The 27,405-nt window shown below is 31.5% G+C and overlaps 1 protein-coding gene across 5 annotated transcripts in view; it reads right to left on the bottom strand.

Moving 5' to 3' along the window:
- The window catches only part of LOC118200941 (uncharacterized), a 67,815-nt gene that overhangs the window by 7,681 nt on the left and 32,729 nt on the right, over window positions 1-27,405 (bottom strand). For 3 of the 5 annotated variants that reach the window (XM_085806604.1, XM_085806607.1, XM_085806605.1), the window contains exons 5-9: window positions 23,196-23,269; window positions 16,973-17,043; window positions 15,373-15,466; window positions 10,540-10,635; window positions 575-610 (exon numbers count right to left, since the gene is read on the bottom strand). In XM_085806604.1, the coding sequence (XP_085662730.1) occupies window positions 575-610; window positions 10,540-10,635; window positions 15,373-15,466; window positions 16,973-17,043; window positions 23,196-23,269 (371 nt within the window). The remainder of the gene's footprint in view (window positions 1-574; window positions 611-10,539; window positions 10,636-15,372; window positions 15,467-16,972; window positions 17,044-23,195; window positions 23,270-27,405) is intronic. The other 2 variants (XM_085806606.1, XM_085806608.1) reach the window with 1 other exon arrangement.

Here is a 27,405-nt window from a genome sequence, read left to right as displayed (position 1 = left end):
AGCCTTATCTTTCTAAAATGAATATAAAGTTTTACTAAATGTAACTATAAGAACAGGGAGATTATACAAAAATTCATTTTCAGAGTTCTTAATTAATTTTTTTTAATTTAAAAATGCCAAAACCTGAATATTCAGATCATTTAAAACTCTTTGCTATCAGAATTATAAGCCTATGACAAAGAGTTACATAAAAAAAGGTGGGGTAAAAACATTATATAACCCAAAGAAGGCAAAAAAAAAAATTAAATCTGTATTTCTAACAAAAGTTTCACAATAAAAAATACTTAACACAGTGAAACTTTAATCACATTAATGAAGTACACATTAATGTGATTAAAGCTATTTATTACTCATCTAGAAGTTCAAAAAATTATTTATTAAAGCCATGCAATTATGCACAAACGGAAGTTTTAAAAAACAGAGATGTGCTCTCTCAATTGACAAATAATTTTAAAAAAATTTAATTATTCACTTCATATTCACTAAAAATCTACATTAAAAATTTTTCACATTTGCATATAACAATGAAGAATTGACATAAGTCAAATGAAGTACCCTTGAAATTGACACTTACTTCTTATATCTTCCATTTTTAATCGCTTTGCTAAGTCTGCAAATAACAGGAAAATATGCAATAATTCAATATATAAAATTTCTTAAAAAGTGACCGTCTTTGTGACAAAATCATTATGATATTGTTATTTAAATATTTTTGCCAATCAATACCTTTAGACACATTTTACAATAAACCTAATTTCAAGAGTGTTATGACAGCTAAAGAAATCTGCAGACGCATTATAAAGGATACTAACAATAATTATAGTTAATAATAACATAATTAAAATAGATTAAAATTAAAAATTAAAATTAAAAATGCCATCTAACTTAACTAATAGAGTATAGGTATGTATATATTTTGATAATTTAATAGAGTATTTAATGTAATCTAATACATTGCCATAATAGGTTTTATAATTATTTATTATTAATCTTCTTTTAATAGAGTCAATTACACTCTAATTTATTACAGAGATTTAAAATTACATAAGAATTGATTTAAATTAATAACATAAAAATAGTAATAGCAATGAAATATATTTATAATAAAAAATCAACTCACAATCCACAATTTTATAATTCTAATATGAAGCTCCTCCCCCCCCAAATGAAAACAAGATATTTTAGATAAGCTGCATGAAATCAAAATTAGATTATGCCATATATTCAATTGCAGTAATACTGCAGCCATATATTCAAATGAATTATGCCATATACTCAATTGCAGTAAATACAGAAAAGAACTAAATTCCTATATATTCCCATCCTTTTAAATTAATCTAAATATTCTGATCTAGTTAATTTCTAAATATTATGATTTAAGCATGTTTATGAAAATTCCTTACTTTTACTTACTGAAATTTATTTTATAGAGCTCTATTTATGATCAAGTATAAAATCAACAAAGAGTTCTATGTACCATGATCAAATATAAATTCAACATATATTTTGACTGAAAAATATATGAATACTCATATAATAGTTCAAAATCAAAATGCTAATTTAGCACATTTAAAAAAAAGAAAAGAATGATACAATTATTACATCTACAAGTACCATCCACAGATTCTTATCATTACTGCAGCATTAATTCAATGCATTTCCCAAACGTGGGAAAAAATACTGTAATCATTACAGCTATAGCAATCAAGCATTCTTATTTAAAGTTTGTTTGATGGACATCAATGTTTATATTCCATATTAAAACACAGCTAAGCAATATATATATATGAAAATGTACATTTAGTGGGAAAGAATAGGACACTTCTATATCTCCCATTCTACTGGGCTGATTAACGAAATTCAACTTGCATTCTTCATGTGTTGAAAGCATGACTAGGTATATATATATTTAAGCACAGCACTTTTTTTATGCACAGCATTGTTTTAACATAGGTATTCTGAAACAAAATTGGACTTTTTCTGAAATAATATACTGATTTTTCCCCCATATTTCGATCCTAATTCGAATTATGGCAAAGAGCCAAGTTTTGTAAAAATTGCAGGAGTGATTTGTAAAAAATTAGGTCTCAAAATTTTAGCTTCTTAATATTAGTAATTCAATTTGGTATATATTTATTAATATCCTTTTTTTTTAATTATACTTACTTGATTCCTTCTTTCAGAACTTCAAATTTAAGCTCAATACAAATAACATTTGCACATTTTTAATGATTTATTTTTAAATGTTTATAATTTTTTGAAAAAATTTTGAATTACGACCTATAAAAGTTCTATCATCATCTTAAAATAAAATAACCTTAAAATAGATGCCTTTATAGGCATACCTGCATTTCCCGGGATATTGGCAAGTTTTGAAATTTGGCATATTTGTTATAAGCAATAATAATGCCAAATATGGTTTATGCATTTTGTCATAAACTTTAGTAAATTGCAACAATTACTTCAAATCAAAAATTTCCAATAGTAAATTGCAACAATTACTTTAAATCAAAAATTTCCAAAGAAACCTCTACTGAGAGATTATTCATGGAGAATTTCTTTATTTTCATTTGTATTGATAATACCTAATTAACGTTTATTAATAATACACAAAAAGCTATTTTTTTAAATTTATAAAAAATGTTAATCAAAAGTTTGAAGTTTTTTTTTTTTTCCCCTTTCATAAGAATAAACTTTTACTTTCACTATTTCATCATCTTCTACTTTACTTAATTTCATTTTATAAGTAACAAAATTTATTTTGCTGATTTCAAAATTGTGCATCATATACGCATTCAATACTTCTGAGTTTTTTAAAAAAGGTCAAAAATATAAATAAAACATGCCGTTTTCTACTCTGTTGAACACCCATTAACACCTGAAATTTTGCGATGTCAAGAATTCCTGAGAACTCTCACTTTAAAGAGGAAACAAATCATTCTCCAGTGGGTGCCTGGCTTCCAGCTTTCTACAACATTCTAATAAAACCATTTCTTATTAAAGGATTAAACTGTTTTTAAAACGCTTATTTTCATCTAATATCTTATGAGATCTTCAGACTCGCACAGCATTAAAAAGTTGGAGAATGATAAGTCCGTCTCTTACTCCCGATAGTCAAGACACAATGCAGTTGCGGCTTTCCATCTGCCTAGAGTACATGATTGCCTTTCTGCCCACCCGCACTGCATAGGCATTTCAAGCGATCCTATTTGCCCAATTTGTAATTCTGGAGAAGAAATGGACATGGACTATCTGATTCGATGTGAGGCTTTTTGTGGTCTTACAGAAGAGTCGAGATACTGGGAGGTAAGAGCGCTCCTTAGGCAATGACTTTAATCTTTTTGTTCTTAGTTCTATTGTTTGTAAGATTTTAGTTCTTAGTAACTTTTTGCCTAGCCATTAGAAATAATAATAAAAATTTTGAAAATATGTTATGTCCAAAGATATTTCATGGCCTTTACTGCATAGTAAATTTCTTAAACAAACTGTTGTTTACATTTGAAAAGCCCCTAATTGTCATCAAAGACCCTTTTCTTTTCAAAGCCAAACATATTTTTATTTTAACGCAGGACTTGGAATTTTAAAAATCAGACTGTGATTTGTCAAGACCTGAACTCTAATCATTAGTAATATGAGAAATGAGGATTATTGTTACATTTATTTTCACATTATTATTTTTGTTACATTAAAATTTATTAAAATTCTTCCTGTAAAAAAATTTAAAAGGTTCTCCTTCTCTGTAAACATATTTGTTAATTTTATATAAAAATTTTAACATTTAAAATTGTACTCTTTCTGTCAGCTCTGCCAAAAAAATGCAAATTAAGTCATTGGCATTTAAACTATTGGCACTGTATCTATAATTTTTCTACCAATTATATAATAACACTAAGCAAGTTTTCTTAGTTTAGAAATCTGCAATTAGAAATCGCTCATAAATTAAGTTAGTTGGTTATTTAAATATGATAATATGCCTAAGAAGAGGAATGGCTTCATGAAGAACTTTTCAAAGGAAAAGTGGCTTGCATTCACATCGCAGATGGAGAAAATTAGGAAAACCATGCAGCCAGCTTGTTTGCCACGGTTGGTTTCCGGGACGAACTATCAAGAATCTTAATCACTCAACCACTAATGGGACCACTTAAATTAATGATTTTTAAAGTATATAATGTTAATTAATCAGTTATTATGACAAGTCTTTAACATAACTTCTCCTTGTTCATGTATTCAATACCAGAATGCAAATTAATCTTTTGTGTGCATTTAAGCTGAGTATTTGAAATATTGCAGTTTTAAATGTTTTTTGAATAGCTGACTTGAATAGCCGAGAATTAAGCATATGCTTTTAATCTTATATTATTCATACAGAAACCATTGTACTGCATGATAATCCAGCTTCCCACCAATTAATAAGGACTTTGTAGAACTGCTCTGTCCTAAAAATGAGAATGTGCACTTAGTCATCTCACATGTTCTCTAGATTCATCTCCTTGCGATTATTTTTGCTTCACGAAACTCAAATGTCCTTTCAAAGGAAAGTTTTTTTTTTTTTTTTTTTTTTTTTCTTGTTATGGAAGAGATAAAAGGAATCTGACATTCTACTTTTCATTCATCTGTGCCAAAAAGAGACTTCTATAAGCCTTCCCTTTAAATATCAGTCGTATTTCTCTTAAGAGAGGAAGTTGCTTCAATGTAAGCTCTGCAATGCTTCTTTTTTTTTTTAATACATTCTGATTAGTTAATTGCCATACTGTGAATATAAACTAAAACTTTGATTACTTGAATTTCAGTTAGATGGAATGATTTTCAGAATTAGAAATTTGAAGTGAACATCAAAACATACAATTCAAAATTGATACTGATTTAAAGTCAAATTTACACTTGTTTTTTAAGAGGTGTGTTTCTTCAATTTTGGCTCTTTGAACTTGACTATAATTGGATTAACACACTGACTGCCAGTCACTAGAGTTAGATTGATAGTTATTGCCACCCATATGGAAGTAAATTTTATCCAGTTGCCAACACTGTTCCTGATTCTGATCCAGTTTCTGTTCTTTCTGATTGTCCTAGTGCAACGAGATTTCCTATCAGGTGGACATTTTGACAGTTCATAGTTGTTATAATAATTGTCCATAAATATGCTATGTCCTACATCCAGCATTCCCTCGAGTAAATTCATAACGACTTTTTTTGCATGTTCTTTTCCGCCAGAATCATCCAACATGCCTGTATATATCATAAATTTCAGAACCATACCATCAGGGGTTGTGATCATGTATAACTTGATACCATATTTGTGATGTTTATTTGGTATATACTGTCTGAATATAAGCCGTCCATGCCACAATACCATCGATTCATCTAATCTCACGCCCTGGGTAATATATTTCAGATACTCGCGCATTGAACAAATTCACCATATCTCTTACTTTATACAGTCGATCCTTTGGAAGCCCTGTATTCTGATCTGGGATTTTTGCGAAGTGCAATACCCTCAGTAACAACAAAAACCGATTCCTGCTCATATTTTCTGAAAATACATGTAAGCCAAACAGTGAATCTGTTTTCCAGTAACCCATAAATACCAAGAGTTCCTCTTTTTGTGGCACTCTTTCAAGCATTGATGCGAGAATGTTACTTTTTTTCCTTGCAAAAAAGTACTTCAGGAGCATAATCATTAGTTGCAGCAACTATTTCTTCCAAGATACCAACAGTGAAAAAATGATGAAAGAAATCTATAGGAATGTAACATGAAACAGGTTGGAACAAACACTCGGATTTTATGAAAGGAAATTTTTTTCATTGATGTTGAATCGTTTTCCCAAATAATGTGTTCCACCATAGTTGAATCATCCTGCTGACATGCAGCCTCTTGCATGATTCCTTCTTCATCATCATCAGAATCAGAAATATCATGGGTACCAGTTGGAGGAATGAATTCTTCGTAACTGTCATAACTAAAATCGCTCGGGTACTCATCCGATAGCTCAGCCAACAAATTTGCTATTTCATCACTATTTTATATTGAACTTTTCTTTTTTTTGGGCGCGAAGGCCCTGCACTATCATCTCTATAACTCATACTAAAAGATTATTTTTTCAATAAAAAATAAAACAATAATTTCAAAACCGCGATTATTTATACGTAGTTTCTAATTTTCACTCCATGCCAATACCAGAAGAAATGCCCTGCATGCAATGCCAAGTGAACTGGAGAACGAATAACAAGTATAGGATTTTCCCGTGCCAGCGCGTGACTGGATGCTGAGACATCACCCCACATCACGCACTGGCACATGATTGGCTCCTTGCTGATAACAAAACATCACACGCTGTAGCGTGATTGGCAGTCAATGTGTTAATTATTCACTTATAAAAGCAAAAATCTTATGCCAGATATGCCTATATCATAGTGTGTAGTTTCATAATAAGCACTTAACAAACTAAGTTTAAGAGTTTGATGTCTTTGATTGCATCCCATCGTTTAGTAAATATCTATACAATATAAATTTTACATTAACTCTTTTACAAAGAATGTTTCAAATAGCTATGCTTTTTTCTCCAATATCATTACATATAATATAAAAACATATGCTGTTTAATATGTCATTTACTAGTCTTCCATATTATTAAAATTATGATTTAGAATACTTGGACCCAATATTAACATCAGATCATTATGTAGGACAGGATAAATGTTGTATTCTGTTGACCAAAATAGTTTGGAAAATGCTTCATTCTTCCTATTATTTGAAAAGCACATTTTAAATCTCTACCGTCATCCAGGTTTTACTTTAGGCTTAATTTGCTGTTAACATGTCTAGAAAATGAAAAGCAATCTCTCTAAAAGGTATAACTAAATGACATGAAACTAAAATTTTAAAAGAATCTGATAAGAATATAAAATTTATGGAACTTATAACTGTAAAAAAAACTGAATAACATGTCTAGAAAATGAATTAACATGTCTAGAAAATGAAAAGCAATCTCTCTAAAAGGTATAACTAAATGACATGAAACTAAAATTTTAAAAGAATCTGATAAGAATATAAAATTTATGGAACTTATAACTGTAAAAAAACTGAACATTCTTGTGTCAACATTGGAAAAACCATTGTTTCTGAAAGAAGGAAATTAGAAAAACAGAACATCAGTTTATAGAAAACTATTTTACAGAAACTTCATGTTCAAGTCATATTTTGCTGAGATTTTTCACTCAGTGCATCAGATATTCCAGATGATGCCTATACCAGAAAAAAAAAAAAAAAAAAAAAAAGACAGAAGAATTAACATTGTGAAGGGCAACTGTTTTTTTTCATTGAAGGGCTGCATAAATTTAAATTATGCACTAAATGTCATATCATATCATAAATGTTTTGCTCTGGTTTATTTGATTATGACAAAGCACTCAAGGGCTATTTGCCTAAGGAAATGGATGCCTTTCTGGAGAACTTTCTATAGAAAAATGGCTCATGTATGTTACACATGGGAAAAACTATGAAAATGCCCAAGCAGCTAGCCCATTTGCCAGAATTCGAACTCCAAACCAAACTATCTGTGTCCAGCAACTGCTCGACTGCTGGTGAACCCATTTTATATAAATGGAGAATTCAAAGATGTTTTTGCCAAATTTATTGAAGATTCATGAAGTTATCCAAAAAGTGTATGGATATCAGTTTAAAGCATTAGCATTGTTGAAAAACTAATCTTAAATTTCATCTTATGACTTTAGATGAAATTCATCTTTAGAAGCTGGGCAACAAAATCGCTTCACAAATCTCTTTCAAAAGTGAGTATGGTACATAGAGAATAAAAAAAGGAGGATGACTGCTGATATATCTGCAGAATGCCTCAAGAAAATCATTAAGGCATTAAGAAAAAGTATTTATTTTTATTTATTTATTTCTATAAAATTTAATCTTTTTTTATGTTACACTGTTTGATTTTTGCAATTTAAAAAGTGAAATAGTTGAACTTATTTAAAAACAGGGATAATATTTTAACAATCTAAATGCAGGATGACAAAGGGTACTTCCTTATTGTAGTGGCCTCCAGCACTGAATTACTAATCAACTGACACATTTAGTCACATGTTCTTAAACCGCGCTACAGGTTACATCTCGATTAATTAGCGATTACATTTTGGGGGGCGACTATAATAAGAAAGTATCCACAATTATGTAAAGCAATGGCACTGTAAAAATTTATTTGAATGCATATCATTCTGAATTAAAATGTAGATAATAGAACTTTCTTATTATCTTTTCTGAACAGCCCATTGAAAAGCCTATAAACTAGGCTTGATGGTATTTTCTCTTTTCATGCTGAATGCAGTTTTCAAAGATATCATGACAAATACTAGGTGACAAAGTATTCTTTTCAAAGAAATGCTATTCAAACAAATAAAATCAATTTATATAAAAAATTACATGAATAAGCATGTTTAAAGTATACAATGCAAATGAACAAATAGGAATTTTTAAAATAACTATTTAAAGACTTGTAATTCAACAACATAACTAAAATAATTAAAATGAAATCCTTAAAAAAAATCTAAAAATAACAACTATGATTAGAAAACATAATATGAAGTAAAAATATATGCAAGAAAGAAAAAAAAAATTTTTTTTTGCTTGTGGAGAATGAAAGGGAAAGTAAAAGAGTTTGCCGCAATTGCCAGGTAAATTATTCTTGCCACAAAGTAAAAATAGTGCAAGGTAGATTTCTGAATTATTGATTCAGCTTCTTATCAAATTTAATAAAATTTGGTTCTTAGGCATAATTTTAATTGCAGAACTAGAGCAGAGGAAAAATTTGGCCTGTCATTTCAGAAAAAGTCTGATTTTGCATCAAAATATGTATGTTAGAACAATGCTATATATAAATCTTATATATATATATATTTCAAGTTGCACTTTCAAAAAATGAAAAACACAAGTTAAATTTTGTCAATCAGCTGAATATAATAGAAGATACAGAACTGACACCTCCTTTTTTTTGACTGAGTGTACTCATTATGAAAAAATTTTCTGATACTGAATTTCCAAATTACCTGAACAAAATTTGCTCATTACAAAACATAAAAGAGACCAACAAATATATAGCTGTGGAAGAATTTTTGAATGGCTACAGTTCAATACTGATCACTGTTGTTATTAATGCTAACTGGATGCATCTGATATCTATCTTTAAATTACATGAAAAAAAAAAAAAAAAAAAAAAAAAAAAAAAAAAAACTGCATTTAAAACATGTACTTATATATTATCACACCCACCTCTAATTTCAAAATGTGCCAACCAATTTTTCACACAACAATGCACATGGCAGGTTTTTCAGTTTTAGCAATCAACATGACCATTTTTGCATGCTTTTATTTATTTATTTATTTACTTTGCTTTATTCCATGTTCCAGCAGTTTCTATGAATAAATAGTGATTCTTCTTCTTCTTCTTTTTTTTCCCCTTAAATTCAGTTTTAAAATATATGCTCGTGGGATTCAGCCACAGTAGGTAAATTTTTGGCAAAATGCTTGTAGGATTACAGTATTTTGCCACAAAATACTAAATAAGCAATGTTTTGAGTTTCTTTCCAAAGCGATTGCCAAAAAATTTCCACCAGAAGAAAAGAAACAAGAATCCACTTAAAAGGACATTTATTGATTACTTTGGAGATAAATACCTATTTAAAATAAGAAAAATATGTATATATGTAATAAATGTGTACAACAATAAGTCATTATGCTTTTTCTTATGTAAAATTTGTTGGCTAAAATGAAGTATTGGGTGCATGCCAAGTTTGATTTCATTGTTAGATAATAATTTTAATTCAGTAATCTTACTTTTCTGGTAAGCAGTGATTTTACTTCGGAAACCTTATTTTTTTTTGATAACTTGAATCAATGGAACTGTGGGATATAAATAACGTGTTAGCTATTTTTGAATGCTATTTATCATTATTAAAACTATTTAAAAAATATATTTGGAATAAAACAGGAAAATGTCTCGTTACCCCAGTACATCAGAATGGGTTTAACTGCAAATTAAGTTGAAAATTCTGAGTGAAATAATGACATATGTTGGATAGAAAGTTGGCCCACAATACAAAGGTTTACACACTGCCAAGATTAGGCAATTTTCTGATGCTATTTTAAGTGAAAACAGATCATTGTGTAGATGGGTAAAAGAACAGCATAAAAAAATATAGAAAGATTTTGCAAAAGAATTAAAAAGTTTCATATTTTTAATGTATCATAGTATAATATTCATTTAATAATCAAAATTTGTATTTTAAATTGCTAAATACATTGATAAAGCTTGATAAGTGTTTTCTTTTGTACATTGATAAAGTCTGGAAGCTTACAATAAATAAATATTTTGGCAATTTGAAAAAAAAAAAAAAAAAAAAAAAAAAAAGGGCACTATCAACAACTTGCACCGAATAAGTAACTTTCACCAGTTCCCCAAACAAAACAGTGCAAAGGTGGCTGTGTTATTACATAAGTACATAAAACCTTTAAACAAAAGATTGATGAATACAAACCTTGTTGCTGCATGTGAGGGACATGGTAACCAGCTGCAAGATGCTTTGCTTGTTCCTGAGATGTATATTGTCCAGTAGGGTGTGGCATTGGATATGCTACCAAAAGAAACATGAGGAGAAATTATTTTATATGCATATTAAGATATACAGACATAATACATTAAATTCCCTTGAGACTACTTGAGATACAAAGTACATTAATTTGCCAGAATAATTAGATAAACAAACAAATGAAGATGCTTTTCAGTTAACAGGGCACCACTTGTAGCTAATGCAAGTCCTCTGTTTGCACCAAATGCAAGTCCTCTGTTTCTATCACCAAGTTTAATAATTTTTCTTTTGCCATTTCCTGTTGCTCTTTTGTTGAAGTGGTAAAAAAAAGTTAATATAGATTACATGATTTAGCAACTGCCAAACAACAAGAAGTTGTAATTAAATTCTTTCAAGACAAAGGTATCATTCATTCTAAAAGACTATATGGAAAAAAAAAATGAAATTATACATTATTATATAAATCGCTGTTCATTTCAGTGCTATTGCCACAGCACTGAAATGAACAGTGAAAGATCATGTTGCAAGAAAAAAGATTCACAAAATGGATGTTAGTGTGAAAATTCATGCATTCTCTTTTGATTGCCATTTGGTTTATTTACAGCTTGTATCAAGTGCTTATGTTAGTAAAACTCTTTCAGCTAGGGATGAAATACTGTCAACTGGCAAAATTACATAAGTTCTTATTTATGAATTTCTGCATTTGTCCCTTTTTTTGTATTTTATATTTAATAAAATGGTCATTTTTTCATGAAGCTGTAGGTACTGTTAGGTTTCGTATTCCTTTCTCTAATTAGATTTTGCATTCCCATTTACATTTCATGTCAAGTGGTGCCATTAACTGAAAAAGACCAAAAAAGTAATAAATATCAGACAAATACTGCAGTTAGCTCTTAATTACATTATAATTTAAAAGTGAAAAAATATTTTTAATAGAAGTATAATAAATAGAATAAAGACTATTTAACTTCAGAGGCAAACTTAAAAGACAGACTTTTTTTAAGAATTACATTATAAATATACTATATTCATAGTATCATTTTGACACCAGGTTAAGTCAGATTAATGTGACCATCTCCTACATTTGACAAAAAATCTAAATAACCAACCACATAGCATGTCAGCAGATTTAATGAGTATGTAAAGAGGGTTATAGGGAAACATTTTAGATACTGCTGTCATGAATGAGCTTATAGAAAAGAATGATTATTGATTTTCAGGCCATGGGTAACAGCATTTCAGAAAGTGCACAGCCCCAAACAAACCACACAACTGTCCCCAATGACAGTTCAGTAAACTTTGCAGTGTATGATGCTCTACAGCTGGCGTATGGTGACATTACCTATAGTTTTTAGTGTAAAGGGCTGGAATTCACGTGGCAGTAATAATTGCTGACCTCTGCTGAATGGCACAAAGTTATTTTCTCTGATGAATCCCATTTCTTGCTTTGTTGAATAAATAAACAACTGGCTCATGTGGTAAGAAACATCAGATAACAAACACACCTCATCATTTGTGGGCATATGTAATCTGGTGAAAGTCATGTTTTCATGGCATTATCTGAGTCAACTCAAAATCGTGGATAGCACTATTGATTGCATTAAGTATTCACTTTGCACACCATGTACACTGATACATGAAGTTTTTTTTTTTTTCCCTTGGAAATGATGGCATCTTCTAGCATGATAATGTGAAATGTCACCCAACTAGGAATGTACACAATTGGCTGGAAGAGCATGAAGAAGACTTTTTTGAAATATCCTGACTCACTAATTCACAATAAAGAATCTATGGGATCAACTTGATCAGGTTGTTCACATTATGCATCAATTACCATGCACCTTTTCATCAAATATCAACTGCACTGCAGTCAGTACAATTCCATATTCCTGTGAACACTTTTCTTGAGTCCTTCCCAATATGTCTCTGCTGTTCATGTTGCACACACATGGTGGTTATTTTAGAAATTAACTAGTGGTAACATTGATGTGACTCAACCATGCATATAAAATGTGTTACAGTAAAATTCCATAAATCCACAAAGCTTGGGACCAAAGGTTGTGTGAATTTTAGGATTTTGCGAATTTCAGAACAGAAACGATAAATCATAATATTCAGACTAAAAGTGCAAAATAAATAAGGCATATTAGATACATTTAATTAAATTATTATACACTATTACAATAATTTATTATGTACATTAATTATTACATAGATAAATCGATTATATTATATGTATTAGTATTCACTTACATTAATGCTTACAGGAATATTTAAAAGCATTAGGGATGTATTCAATAGACATAAAAATAAGGGATATTAATAAAGCATAAAATATTTAATTTTTTCTTAATGTTTCAAACATTTTCCTGATGGAGGTTTGTTTTAAAACATTAGGGTGCTCTATAAGTATATGTAAGTTTATGTAAGTTTTTATATGTTTTAGTTTACTATATGTAAGTTTTTTTTTTTTTTTTTTGTAAATTATATAGTCATAATCTCTTGCTCTGTGACACAGCTTTGTTGTTCTAAAAATTTTAGGTTTTTTTCATTAAGTTCCAAACCCTCATTAAAAGATATTTTCTCACTTCTATCAAACTCACTATCTGTGTCGGTGCCAGAATTGTCTTCTTGCTGTGGCGAGTTCAAAACAGAGCCAATGATTTCATCATTAGTCATCTGATATGCCAGCGTTGGCTCATCTGAACATATCCATTCAACAATATCTTCTTGCAAAGCCTCCTCATTTATTTTTTTTTTTTTTTTGAAAATAAAAGCAATTCTCTTGCTTTAATCCTTGCTGCACTGACCCTAAAACCAGAAAAATCACTGTCATCACTCGCAGTTTTAATAAACAGAGAAGATGGCCACACATTATGCCAGGCATTTACTAATGTCGTTTGGGAAACAGAATTCCATGATTCAGTTAACAAATAAATGCAGTCTTTGATGGTGAATTTTTTTTTATAATCACAAAGTGGAATAGAAGGGTCATCAATTTTTTTCAGAAACTCTGATTTATAGTGGCATTTAATACTGTGTATTATGCCCTAGTCCATTTGTTGGATCAATGATGTAGTATTTGGGGGCAAAAAAAAGGGCCATGACATTATCTTTTTACTACTCGTGTAAATCACAGGTAAGGATTTTACTCCTTTCAGAGCTCTGGGATTAGTGCTTTTACCCACTACCGCTGGTTTACATTTGTAAGTTCCTGTTGCATTGCTGCATATTAAAATGGTAACTCCTTTTTTAGCATCTTTCACCCCTGATGGTGCACTTTCTTCGCTTGTCACAAATGTCTTTCTTGGCGAACATCACCAAAAAAGTCCAGTCTCGTCCATATTAAAAACCTGTTCTGGGCTAAGATTTTCTTCTGCCAACAACACAGAAAACTCATCAATAAACTCCTCTGCAGCATCTTTATTTGCTGAAAGTTTTCCCCCACATGCTTTCAGATAACGTATACCGTGTCTCTGTTTAAATCTGTTCAGCCAATCGCTACTGAAATTGCATGGCTCCTCTATTTTTAAATCAGCATGAATCTACTTCGCCTTTTCTCTCAAGAACAATCCTGAAATTGGTACTCCATCACTGCGCCGCTGCCGGAACCACTTATACAAGACAGTGTCGAGGTTTGCCGATTTCGCCTCATGCAAAGATTTCCTCTTTCGGATTCCGGTGTTAGAATCACTGTTGCTGTAAAATTTCAACAGTTTTTCTTTACTTTTTTGTATATCATACACAGTCCGGGTCACTATTCCATATGATTCTGTTATAAAGCGAGGAGTAGCACCTGCCTCCATCTTTTGCAGAATTTCCACTTTTTGCATTACTGTCAATGCAATGTGTTTACGTTTTTCAACATTGTAAAATCATGAGTGCATTTCTTATCTGTCATTGTATTAAAAAGTGCTGAAATTTAAAATAATCTCAATTGATCCACAATATATCCAAAAAAAAAAAAAAAAAAAAACAGAAGCACTAAACAATCTTGTGAAATAACAAAGATCAGAAAATACAACAACGTGAATCATAAACTTGAAAGAAGAGTTGAGTGAATCGTCTGCTTTTTTACCTCGATGCAGATTGCAGGGGAAAAACACTTTTATTTTATCATAATGTCAATAATTTGCTATTTCCATTATGACTCATTATTACTCGGTAAGCATTTTTTTTTCAATATTTCGTACTCCATGTTGTGGTTTCAGGAACCTATAAACCCAATGTTTATATTTTGAGAGGCAACGCGGATTTCAGGAGTTAGCAGATTTCAGGTTATGGCAAAGCACACTAGGGCCAACTGCCTAAGGGAAGGGATGCCTTCGTGGAGGACTTTCTAAGGGAAACTGGCTCGGATAGATGTTACACATGGAGAAAACCACGAAAACGCCCATGCAGCCAGCCTGTTCGCTGGATTCGAACCTCGGACCGAACTACCAGTGTTCAGCGACTTTACCACTCGGCCGCTGCTGGGCCTTAAAGTCATCATTAAAATAAAAGTCAATAATAAAATTCAGTTACTTAATACAAATATATAAGCACACGATACCTTCACATTGTTATAATGCAAGTGACAGAGTAATGAAAAAAAAAGCAGAAAAGTGGAAATGGTGAAAGCAATGCAATTCAAAGTTAAATGTAACATGTCATATGAAAAATTCATAATACTTAATTTTCATGTACAGACAGTCATTAATATTCAGTTTTAATACTTAAATTTCATGTACAGACAGTCATTAATATTCAGTTTTAATACTTAATTTTAAATTAAAAGATTACTTTGTCCATATGCTGCAACATGAGGCTTATAACCATAACCTTGAGAATAATTTGTGTTAGGGGGTGATGGACTTCTTGGCCTTTTCATTGCACCCTATAAAATATATTAACAAATAAGCAAGTCATCATAATTTAGATAGATACATAGATACAGAATGAATAAAAAGTTAACTTAATCTAAGCTTGAGTGCATGTGTGTGTGACATATATGTGATATTTTGGCAGTCGTGAAACTTGTAACAGCGATATTAGGAAGCAGTCTGACTGAAAAATAGCGCATACTCAGTATTTATAGTAGTGGCTACATAATAGGCTAGCAAATTCTAGAAGGTACTGGTCTAGGGGAAAGATCCTAAATTGCAGAAAATTAATTGAAGGTTGCAAGTTCACGAAGACCAAAGCCATCATATTTTTTTATACTTCACACACACACACATATATATAAGTAAAATAATTATGTAAACTAGTTTCATAATTTAATTTAGGAACAGCCCTTAATTCCCCATCTCTATTCTAAAAATAGTAATAACTTTTCTGTACTGCATCATCTCTAGATCAATTTATATCATATGGCTTGCAAAACACTGATGATGTAGTTAATTCAGAATCTGAACTCAAAATTTTGAGAACTGAAACCTTTCTTTTAATAAGCAACCTAACCCAAAATTTTCTCTTGGTTAGCTTCCACACTGGATAACTGCGCACTTTTGCTTCAGCTCTCTTCACATTAAGAGGGTAGTTTATAGACTCTTCAAAAGACGAAAAATAAATTCCAAGCTCTGCCAGCTATTGTCCATCATTCTAAAACTATAATCTGTATAAAATTTTGGGGTTCATAGCATGCTCACAATGATAAAGGGAAATGGAAAAGAATATGTGTCTTCAGAATTAATTATCCAGGAATAAAATTATGTATGGACTTTATAGCTATGTCTGTCTTTGAGTGTTATCTTTCTAATTACGCAGTAAAGACTCTCCAAGTTATTATAACACAGAGAACCATCACCAATTCATTGAAGCTTTCTCCAAGTCATCTTTTATATACATATATAAGCAAATTATTTTAGCACTATTAATAATAATAACCATTCTCAAGCTTTGATTAAAATGAATTTCTGACTGTTACTTAATATTCATATTTTATATTAATGCAAATGGTTGGCATCTATTTTCATATACTGTTTATCAATTTGATGTTTAGAATGAAGCACGTCATAACTGTACATTTAGCATTTGATTCTGAAATCAGAATTAAGTTAAAAGTAAAAATCACCTTTTTTATGCAGTTACAATCTTTCTTTTACTACAATTTTTTTTATAATTTTTAATTTTCAGAGATTTTCTATGAGACTTTTTAATTAATATTATTTGTCAAAATTATTTTATAAGCATTTAATAGAAGTAATAATTACATGAAATTAAATTAACTGATTTCTTTCATACTTCATAGACTGAACTGATTCAAAAGACAAAAAATAAATTCCAAGCTCTGACAATGTAAAACCTGCAGTACAATGTTAACCATTGGACATCTATTTTTATTCAGTACTTATACACGAATTAAAAAAAAATTTTCAAAACAGCTTATGTAACGAATTACATTTTGTTGAGGTAGAGGTGCTGTCCCAACCTTATACATAACTGCATTTCGATTCATCACACTATTTCCAGCTGGAAGAAAAAAAGGATATGGAAATTACTCTTGAAAAGAAAATTAACTCAACTAAGAAATAAAAACATTAACATTTCAAAGACAGTACAATTTTCTTCAAATGAAACAAAATCCTTTTTGTGTAACTCCACAAACTGAATTCTAATAAAGAACTAATCCTCTAGAATAATAAAAGCATAACACTTATGATTCAAAAACAATTCACTGGTATTACTAATACTTTTAAAGGATAAAATTTAATATATTTAAAATTGCATTTTGTTAGTGTTATATACAATCAAATAATTATACCATAGTTACCCCCCCCAAACTTGACATTTTCATTATTATTGACAGATATCTATTTCATTAAACTATAGATCTAACTCTTCCCTGTAATAATATAATTTAATATTATAATTTATTTCTGATTTTTTTTACAAAAGAATGACATATTTAAACTACTTTGATTGTCATATACACTGTTCAAGACGCTGGTGCGGGACGGAAGGGAATCGAAGGCAGTCACTGAGGTTTTGCATTGCTAAGCCTAATTTTATAAAAAAAATCAGAAAAAAAAAAGTTACGCTTCTAGCATTGTAAAATTTTGGTATCGTTTTAGATTATTACTTGAGCTTTTCTATATGTTAAAATTAGCACTTAATAACGTTTTTTTCTTTATTTTACATGAAAATATACTTAAAAAATTGCTTATCTTGAAAAATACTTTTCGGAAGCGCTATTCAAATTATTCCAAAGTTTTAATCGATAAAATCCATCAATAAAGTTTAAAATTAATAAAACAACACAATAAAGACTATTTATAGTAAGAAGTAACAAAATTTAAAATGAAGACTGAGTGTGGTAAATCTCTAAGCATGGAGAAGTATCACTCTCTAACTCTTTAGAAAATGAATCATCACTCTCATTTGCATTAGTAAATGGTTCACTAACCCATACTTGCCAACCTATAACACTCAAAAATCAGGAGATTTTTCACAATGTTAAAAAGACTTTTTAAGTGATGAAAACATAGTTTTTAATAATTAATTAACTTTAAATAGTAACTAATTCTTAAATGCAAGCAACACAAAAATACCTTACACATAAAAAAAAATTTTATTGCTTAACAACATTTAAAAAATTTTTATCATTATTAAAAAAAAAAAAAAAAAAAAAAAAAAAAAAAAAAAAAACTTTAATCGGTTTTTGAACAAATGTTATAAACAGTGGCAGATTTTGCTTTCTTTAAGAAAGAAACTTCATAATTTTGTTCATAGCAATTGCCACGTAAGCCTGGTTCCATCAGCATCTTTCAGTTTTCCAATTAAACTCCACTGGGTGTCAATCCTAGCTGATTTTATAACTTCATCCAAGTTTTCTAATTGTAAACTGCTGTTATGCAGCTGTTGGAACTGTTTCAATTTTTCCTTCCTTTTAGAACTCCTTTTGAGATAATAATAAATATCAACAATGTGTTCAACTACATTTATTGGTAAAGAAGCTGCCCTTTTTTCAGCTGTGGCACAGTGGCAGGTTGTGCTCCAGTAAAAAGGGCAGAGAACAGACATTCTGCATTAATAACTTTTTGGTCCTTTGTTTCCGAAGAAAAATTTAATTTTTTGTTTTTTTCAAAACAACTCATGTTGTCCTTGTGTTTTTGTGTACGCACATGTTTGAGAACATCCACCCTTCCACTATGCGAAATCGAAAAACCGCAACGACAGGCGGTACACATCGCAAATTTATTACATTTCCTTGAGGAAATAATGGAAGGAAAGTCAACTGTGTACGATTTTTGAAACGTACACGAGTATTTCACCTTTCTCGCAAACATAACAAAAGATGATAATTTCTAAAACTATTTCCTGAGTACTTCCGAGTATTTTCCTGAGTACTCACACAACTCAAGACAAGATGAACGAAATAACTAAAGAACATCCAAATAACTGCCTCGAGCTTGCTTTGTGCTCATTGGCTAATACATGCCAGATGACACATAGTGGAGCACGATGCCCATTGAAGAATTGGATAACGATGTTTCTGGTTACGTATATGCTCTCACTCACAAAGCAGAAGTTATCTGATTCGCTAAGGTTTTGTTTTAGACATAATCTAGAGATAATTCATTAGCTTTCAGACGTCCAAAATTACTTTTTTTTTTTTTTTTTTTTTTGTTCATGTAACAAAGTATTAAGTTTCATAAAAATCGTGAGAAATTTTAAGAATAAGAAAAAGTCAGGAGAAATATATTGTAAATCAGGTTGGCAGGAGAGCGGTCAAAAATTGGGAGTCTCCCGCCTAAATCGGGAGAGTTGGCAACTCTGCTAACCATACAAGGATATTCTTCCTCTGATAAATAATGCCTTCTCGCCATAATAGACTGGAGGTGAGGCTTTCCTAAATACAAATAGAAGAAACAGAAATATATCTGAAGGCAATGCAAATGTAAAAAAAACTCCCCACAGTAACCCTAAAAGACCGTACATAGTAGAAGAAAAAAAGGAATTGGATATAAATCAGACACGTGAATGTTTTCATGAGCGAGCAGCGATTTAAAGAGCCCACCTCTGTTTACGCTTTCCCTCCCCCACACTCTCGCAACAGCTGATGAGTAAACTACCAAAGTCAAGTAGAATATATTAAGCTCAAGGTCAGGAACCTAAAACTGTGTTCATTTCAAAAGTAATGGACATAGGATGCCATTTAGTGGCCTTCAGAAAAACGTTCCAGCTAAAAATGCGTATACGTATCACCCGTCCTCTGAATGCAATCTCTAGTGATGCGTGGATGGGATGCCAGGCTGTAAGAGCCGATCTTAGGGAATGCATATATGGGCCGCCTGTCCTGAAAAGGTTAAGCTGATTCCCAACAGTGCTTTCATAATCATAGAAATAATTAAATTTATTAACACACACACACATATGACATAAAAAGTAATTCTTTATACATAACTTGTTTAATACTAAATATTACAACAGCCTCTTCAAAGAATCTTGATACATTATATCAATGCAAAAATTATATTTGCTCTCCAGCAGCAAAACACCAATTCTCTTCCTTTCATTTTTCTGCAATCATGCTATACTAGTTAGTTCTCAACTTTTTTTGCCGAAACGCACCTCTTTCACCATTTCCTGAAGATAATTATCCCCTTCTTTTGCAAAATATGCATTTATTTAGATTATATTTTATGCGTTTTTATAAAATATGAATTCCTTCCTAGTTCCGAACCCCTGTGCTATACCTAAATTTATTTAAAGCATACTTAATAAAGTAAAAATGTAGGCTATATTATCTTTTGCAGCATCTGGCATAACTGTTTAGCCTATAAACACTTTCAACCTCACCGGAGAGACCCTCTCATCATTAATTCATGCTTTAAAGATAGAAATTTAACATTAAGCAAAGAAGTTGTTATTCTGTTGACAATAACATCGCAGCTCACATCCCACAAGTTTTGACCCAATTATCTATTTAATTTATGTAATGATAAGAAGTGGAGAAAGTGCATCAATGCTATGAAATCAAAACTTCTAATCACAGGTCGACAAAGGGGGGGGAGTGCTGATGAAGAGCTAACTCTTTTTAATGAAATAGTTCAAAAGTTAACAAAGGGGTTTGCTTTAAACACCAGCTTAATTTGGAATGCACATATGTCAGTTGCAATTGAAATCATCATAGGAGTTTCCTGAAAACTCAACTGTCTTCTAGTAAACTCATCAACACTGGACCTTGAGAGAAAAAAAAGCACATCTATACATAAATACTAAGACCAATTCTCACATATGCCTCTCTGGCATGGACCACAACATCCAACACTAAATTCAATAACCTCTAAACCTTTCAAAATAATTTTTTATGAAAAATCACCAGAGCCTTGCAATAAACAACTACACCACAATCTCAACTTGATAACACACAATTATTTATCAACAAGCTCAACTAACATTTCTACTCCAAAGCCATAAATAATGACAAGGTTATTATGCTCACAACTTCAAATATGAACTCACTGATATAGAAATTAATCTAAGACCATATATCAAGTATCAACTTAGGGTGTTCTGGGCAGGTATGCAGCAAACGTCCTGCATCCAGGTGGCAAGATTTAGAGGCACTAAATTCACTCGGTAGCCTCCAAAGTGGAAGTTACTTATGCAAGGACAAATTCATTATTCAATGAATTTTTCTCTACCAAAGACCAAATCTGGAACTTTAGCCTTTAGAGCTTATAAAGGCAAAAAGCTCTTTTTTAAAAGGAGGTAAAGTTTGGAAAGGTTTCACTCGAAAAAAATGGGAAATAGGAATGGATTTCCATCTGCCTTTCAGCTGGGATTGCAAAAATAACTAACTACTGATCTTCTGAAGCCTTTCCCTTTAGGAGGTTGCCTTTATTAATGTTCAGATAAGAGACTAGAGAGTACATAAGAATTTTTCTGAGCTAACATTTCAATACATTTTACTGGTGAGAACATGAAAAGGAATTTATGAAGCTCCTTAGTTGTGAGTAGTACTTTGTAGATGTTAATGTCATTAGACAACTGGCAAGAAAGGCTAATGGACAATGAGTCCAGCAAACTCTCCCCGAAGGCTGCGGAGTGGGGTATCGATATTTTGGTAAAAGTCATCAATTTGAGATACTGCAAATATGACCTCTTTGGTTGCTGTAGTGAACTAACTGAATAATCTTGAACTCACAAGAAACCATTCCTGTTTTTAAAATTGGTATTGTGAAATGGTATTTAAAGTATTACAAATAAATATGTATTATAAATTAATATTTACGAAAACATGTTATATAATTTTCAAACTAAATTATATTAAAACAAATGAACAAAATAACTGCTTAATGTCTGAAATGTGTGTAGTCATGCTTACAGTGCTGATGCCCCACCACAATTGGATAGTTTTTAAAATATGTTTTTTGCATTAATAGTTCCCCCCCCCCTTGCTTTAAAATAGTGATGGCACTAGAAAAAAGTTATTCAAAGCCCAATGCATAAAAAATGCTGACTGGGAAAGGAAAAACTAAGTGAATTTTTAAAACTTAAGTGTTCTACTCTGAATCCATCTTTATCAAATGTCGAGCTTATCAAAAGCCACTAGTTATTGATGATCAGCAGCCATCCACATCCGGTGTACTTATTACACTTAATTAATCCCTTTAATTATATAAGTGAGTACAAAAAACCAGTATGCAAGTGGTCAATCCCCCTTGAACAGTCCTGAATTTAGGAACCTTGCATTAAGTAATTAACCTTAATTCTATTAATTTATTTGGCGTCCAAAGATTGTTACTCTGCATGTAACACTATTATTAAAAATTCACTTAAATGCACACAGGTGCTGAATCCCCTAGGAATGGTCCTGAATTTAGGAACCTTGCATTAAGTAATTAACCTCACTTCTATGCATTTATTTGTCCTGCAGAGACTGTCATGCAACACTTACATTATTATTCAACCCTTGCTCGCAAGGACAGTGTGGCTGAATAAATAAGACATCAGACATTAGTAAAATGAGGCAGCATTTTTTGGAGTCAGAACTTGGGAGGGTGGCAACCTTAATGGCTTTCACTTTTGGCTCATAATAAACATGGCCCAACTAAATTTCAAAACTACCACTACACCCCCCACAGTATAATGTTATTTTTGTTTTGCACCTTCTCCTCATTTTAAAATTATTTTCCCCTCTATCTTCTAAGTGTTCCAATACATAAGGAATTGTGTGCATTTCTCATCTATTTAATAATAACAGATTTTTCCATCATGTGCAGCCACATCAGCATTCCATAATGTGCACTTTTAAGGCCAAGGTTGGGCCTTATTTTCTTTCTTCAATCCTTGCAGTTGACCAAAGCCTTATGGTGTCTTCCATATGCAGTATGTATGGTAGCCCCTAACTGGCATTACTTGAGGTGCCAGAAGGAGCAAGATAAAATTCTTGCTAAAACTAACATAAAAGAAGAAAGCATATAAACTCTACACATTCTCAATAAGCATCATAATTATATATTAATATAAAATACAGAGGAATGTCATTTATTCTTCTAGAAAGTATTTATAATGCAGCCAAATATTAATTTATCATTTTACACTAAATGTTTTACCATCTCATTCAATTTAAACATTGCTAATATCTTGCAGTTTTACCAATTGCAAAATCCTACCAATCATATAAAGATTAGGAGCTCCAACAGGCACATTTTGATTTGCATAATGATGGCTCATCTGAATCAAATCACTGAAATATAAATATGAATTAAAATTAAAAACTACAAAACAATTCCAGTCTTATGTTAAAAATTTAAGGCATAATTAAAAGATTCATGAATTTGTAAATTGATCTAGAAAATACTTACACAATATTTAATCATTCAAAAGCTGTTAAAACCTTTGTTTTAGCCTGTCAAAAAAAATCTAATTCTTTATTTACAATAGTTAATGAAAATATGCAGTAATCCAATAATGATGGATGGACTTCAATCTACTTATTTCAAATGATATATTGCTTATGGATGTATGGGTGATGCATTTTCTACATTATGATCAAGGAACAAAGGGCGGACAGATGCTTTTCCTTGAAAACTTTGCAATGTCTATTTTAATTACCAGTTATTTTAATGCTAAATCTTCTTTGCACCTTTTATTTCTTCCATTCAGCTATTCTCAGAATACACATTATGTTGAATTTAGAAAGCGAATAAAATGATAGTTTCAAACAGAGTGCTGTGATAACAAGTCATTAAAGCTGCTTAACAAGAATTACCATCAGGCCAACCTGTATAGCTCTTGAGCAAACTTTGATTCATTAATGTACAGAATTCAAATAACTATTAGTTAGAGCCAAGTTATTCATAGTTGAAAGTTATCTTGTTATATTTATTTAGATATCTGAGTTATAATAGAAACCCAACATGTAGCAATAGCTGATATTTGTTAATTTTAAATTCAGTTTAAAACTATGTCTTGTAATATACTATAAGACAGCAGTTATTAACCTTTTTTACTAAAGCATATTATTTAAACAAAAACTGATAAACTTTAGTACCACCACTACATTTTACAATGATTATTTTTCAATTTCTAAATAGAAATATTAAATATATATATTTAATATTTCTATTATACATACATATATAGACTGCCATTTGCACAATCTGTGTATTATATATGCATACATAAAAATATATTTTATTAAAATTGGTTACCATTTGAATAATCAAACTTTAAGTTATTATTCTAAAATTTAGTGCAAAATTTGGGCCTGTTTAAGACAGATCAGTTTCTTTATGTAGTCTTATTTCACTTAGTTTTAACCATAAATTATCAACCACTTTTATTTATTTATTTATTTATTTTTTTCCAAATATAAAATGGGGGGAAAAATCCTTCTTCACACAAAAGGCCAAATTAATAAATAAATAATTTTATTTAAAATACCTTTAAATTTGTTTGCTTGTTTGTTTGTTCAGCCAAAAGTTAACAAGTGTATTATTTTTGAAATCTTCAATTAAGAGTTCGATCACAGAAAATTTCTATCAATTGTTCTTTTTCTCTATGAGATACAATTTTAGGTACATTTCAACAAAATAGATTTCTAAACCAATATCCTTCTTCATAATCTTCAAGAAGATATGGGTTGAAATTGTTTATCAATTAAATAAAAAATTACTTTTAATGTTGTATGCTAATTCTTCTTTTATTTTCAAATCATTTTTTGGTTAGAAAGCTTTCTAAAAGCGGTAAAAAACTTAAAATATTATTATCAAATTCTTTGGTTATTAGCTCGAGATTTTATATCATCGCATTTATTTTATCTCAAATGGTAAAAAAATTGACACTTTTCCCTTATAATCCTAAATTTAATTCACTTGACTTTCCCAAAATATCAGCTTTCTGAAAATATACTAAACATGCCAACCAAAATTTACTAAATAAACATTTTTGCAATTCAAATTTTGAATCACAGAAGAAAATTTTAATTTCTGATAGAAGTTCAAAAACACAATTTAAAAATTTGCCTCTGGATAACCATCTTACTTCGTAACATAACAAAAGTGTTTCATGTTCACTGCCCACCTCTTGGCATAAAATCATATATATTCTAGAATTTAAAGCTCAGCTTTTAATAAAATTAACAAAATTTCACAGCTTGATTCAAAACGATTTTAATGTTTTTGTGGAGTGTTTTGGCCACTAAACCCTCAAGATGAATGGAGTAGTGAGTAAATTTAGTTTCAGTGCAACTTTCTTTCTTCGAGAAATAAGACCAGAATGTTTTCCAGTTAAAATCCGAACTCCATCACTGCATACGGCCAAGGAATATGATCCTCAGACATAAAATTGTCAATTACTTTGAAAATTTCATTTGCCGTTGCTCTATCATAGATTTTTAGTACTAATAATTGAACAAAGTTTGTTATATAAGTACTTTTATCTAATTGCAATGCGAAATACTCACTATGTTTTATTTTATGAATAATTGTCTTTCTTCAATAGTATAAGCATGCCGAGTCTTGGGAATTCTTAGGCTTACTAGATAACTAGCTTCCAAAGCTTTTTCCCTCTCAGGGGCTCACGCTTGTGAGTACGGGTGTGGTAATCCCGAGGTACCCTAGCCCTTCAGGGGATCATCGTCTTGGTGAGACGGGTGTCACGATCCTGGAGCCCCAGTGATCTATCCTCTTTTCCGTCTCCTCTCCTCTTGGCTGGAACTTTTTTTCCTTCCCTTCTCCTCTGTGGTTTTTCTCTTCGGAGTTTGGGGCTCGTCACGAGAGACTAGAACAGCCCTTGTCTCTAGTTTTCGATTGGCGAGAAAACTGCCCACGTGTTTGCCATGCGTGGAGACCCGTGTCGCTGGAAAGGAGGGTCCTGGTAGTTGAGGGGCGAGATACTGTCCCCAACACACTACTTTGGCCTCTGCTTCAGCTAAACAGAGGCACTTTAGTCGTCCTCACGGGTGTCAATCGGCTGGTCACTAGTCCTTGTGTCAGTGGCTTGGGGATAAGCTCTCGGGAGTACCTGCTTTCGGGAAAGCCGACTGTGGGGTTTTAGTTTGCATATAGGTCCGGCTAGCCCTAACACAGGAATCTGTGTTCCCTTGTTGGGCTCCGTGGTGGGCGGGGCCGTCGGACCCGAATCTTTTCTTACTTCACTATGGCCAATTCACACATTTATTTAATTAAAGATTTTGAAGTCACTCAACCTAGTTCTGAAAAGTCTACTGCTAAAAAATTACGTACAGATGCAAATGCAAATAATCCTAATAGTAGTCCCCGTTTCCTAGTTATCTCTAGTCCTTCTGGCGAGCTGCAAAAGATGTCACCTTTTGCAATAAATAAGTACATTCATTCCTGTATTGGTGAGCCAAGAAATATAAAGCATCTCCGATCTGAAGACTTGCTTATTGATACAACCTCAGCCACCCAGTCTGCTTCTTTACTTCAAATAACTAAACTTGGGCAAGCGAATGTCACTGTAACAGCACATAAGTCAGTGAATTATTGTCGTGGTGTAATCTCAGAATTCGACCTTCTGTATTCTTCTTCTGAAGAGATCGCTTCTGAGCTGTCTGACCAAAATGTCTGCGGTGTTAGACGGATCAAGATGTGTAAAGAAGGTACGTTGATAGACATGAAACACGTGATCCTTACCTTCAACACGCCTGATCTGCCTAAGAATATTAAGGCCGGATATCTAAATCTTCCTGTAAGACCTTATATTCCAAACTCTATGCGATGTTTCCAATGCCAGCGTTTTGGCCATTCTAAGACGTCTTGTCATGGCAGCCTCACATGCGCCCGATGCTCACAGATTGGCCACGATTCTGATAATTGTACCGCTGTGCCTTTGTGTATAAATTGCGAGGGTGACCACCCAGCATTTTCTCGCTTGTGCCCAAAATGGAAATCGGAAAAAGAAATCCAGACTGCAAAAGTTACTAGGAACATCTCTTATGCCGAAGGCAGAAGATTAGTCCAGAGCACACAGCTTCGACCAAATAAATCATAAGCCAGTGCTGTTAAATCATCTTGTACAGTTGCCACCCAAACATCAATAGGCACGCAGACTCTACAAAATAAAACCCAACCCACTACATCCAACAAGAAAAAGGAAAATTCAACTCATTTAATACAAAAAATAAGAAACAGTGATTCAAAGTAAACCTAAAACTGTAAGTCACAAAATAATTAATAAAAATAGAAGTCCTAGCAATAGCTCTCTTGATGAGATGATTTCCGAATCTGCAGATTCAGACAGTATGGAAATAGAAGAGGGTCTAGAAGTTCCCAAGCATTTACTTCCACAAAAAACTAAACAGCACAGCAAGAACAAAACCCAATCATAATGGACATCCTCGTCTCATGGAACTGTCGC

Source organism: Stegodyphus dumicola, chromosome 12, assembly GCF_044657685.1.
Source record: "Stegodyphus dumicola isolate Sdum_Otavi_A_Nest chromosome 12, ASM4465768v1".
Classification (NCBI taxonomy): Eukaryota; Metazoa; Arthropoda; class Arachnida; order Araneae; family Eresidae; genus Stegodyphus; species Stegodyphus dumicola.
This window is presented reverse-complemented; position numbering and strand designations above follow the sequence as displayed.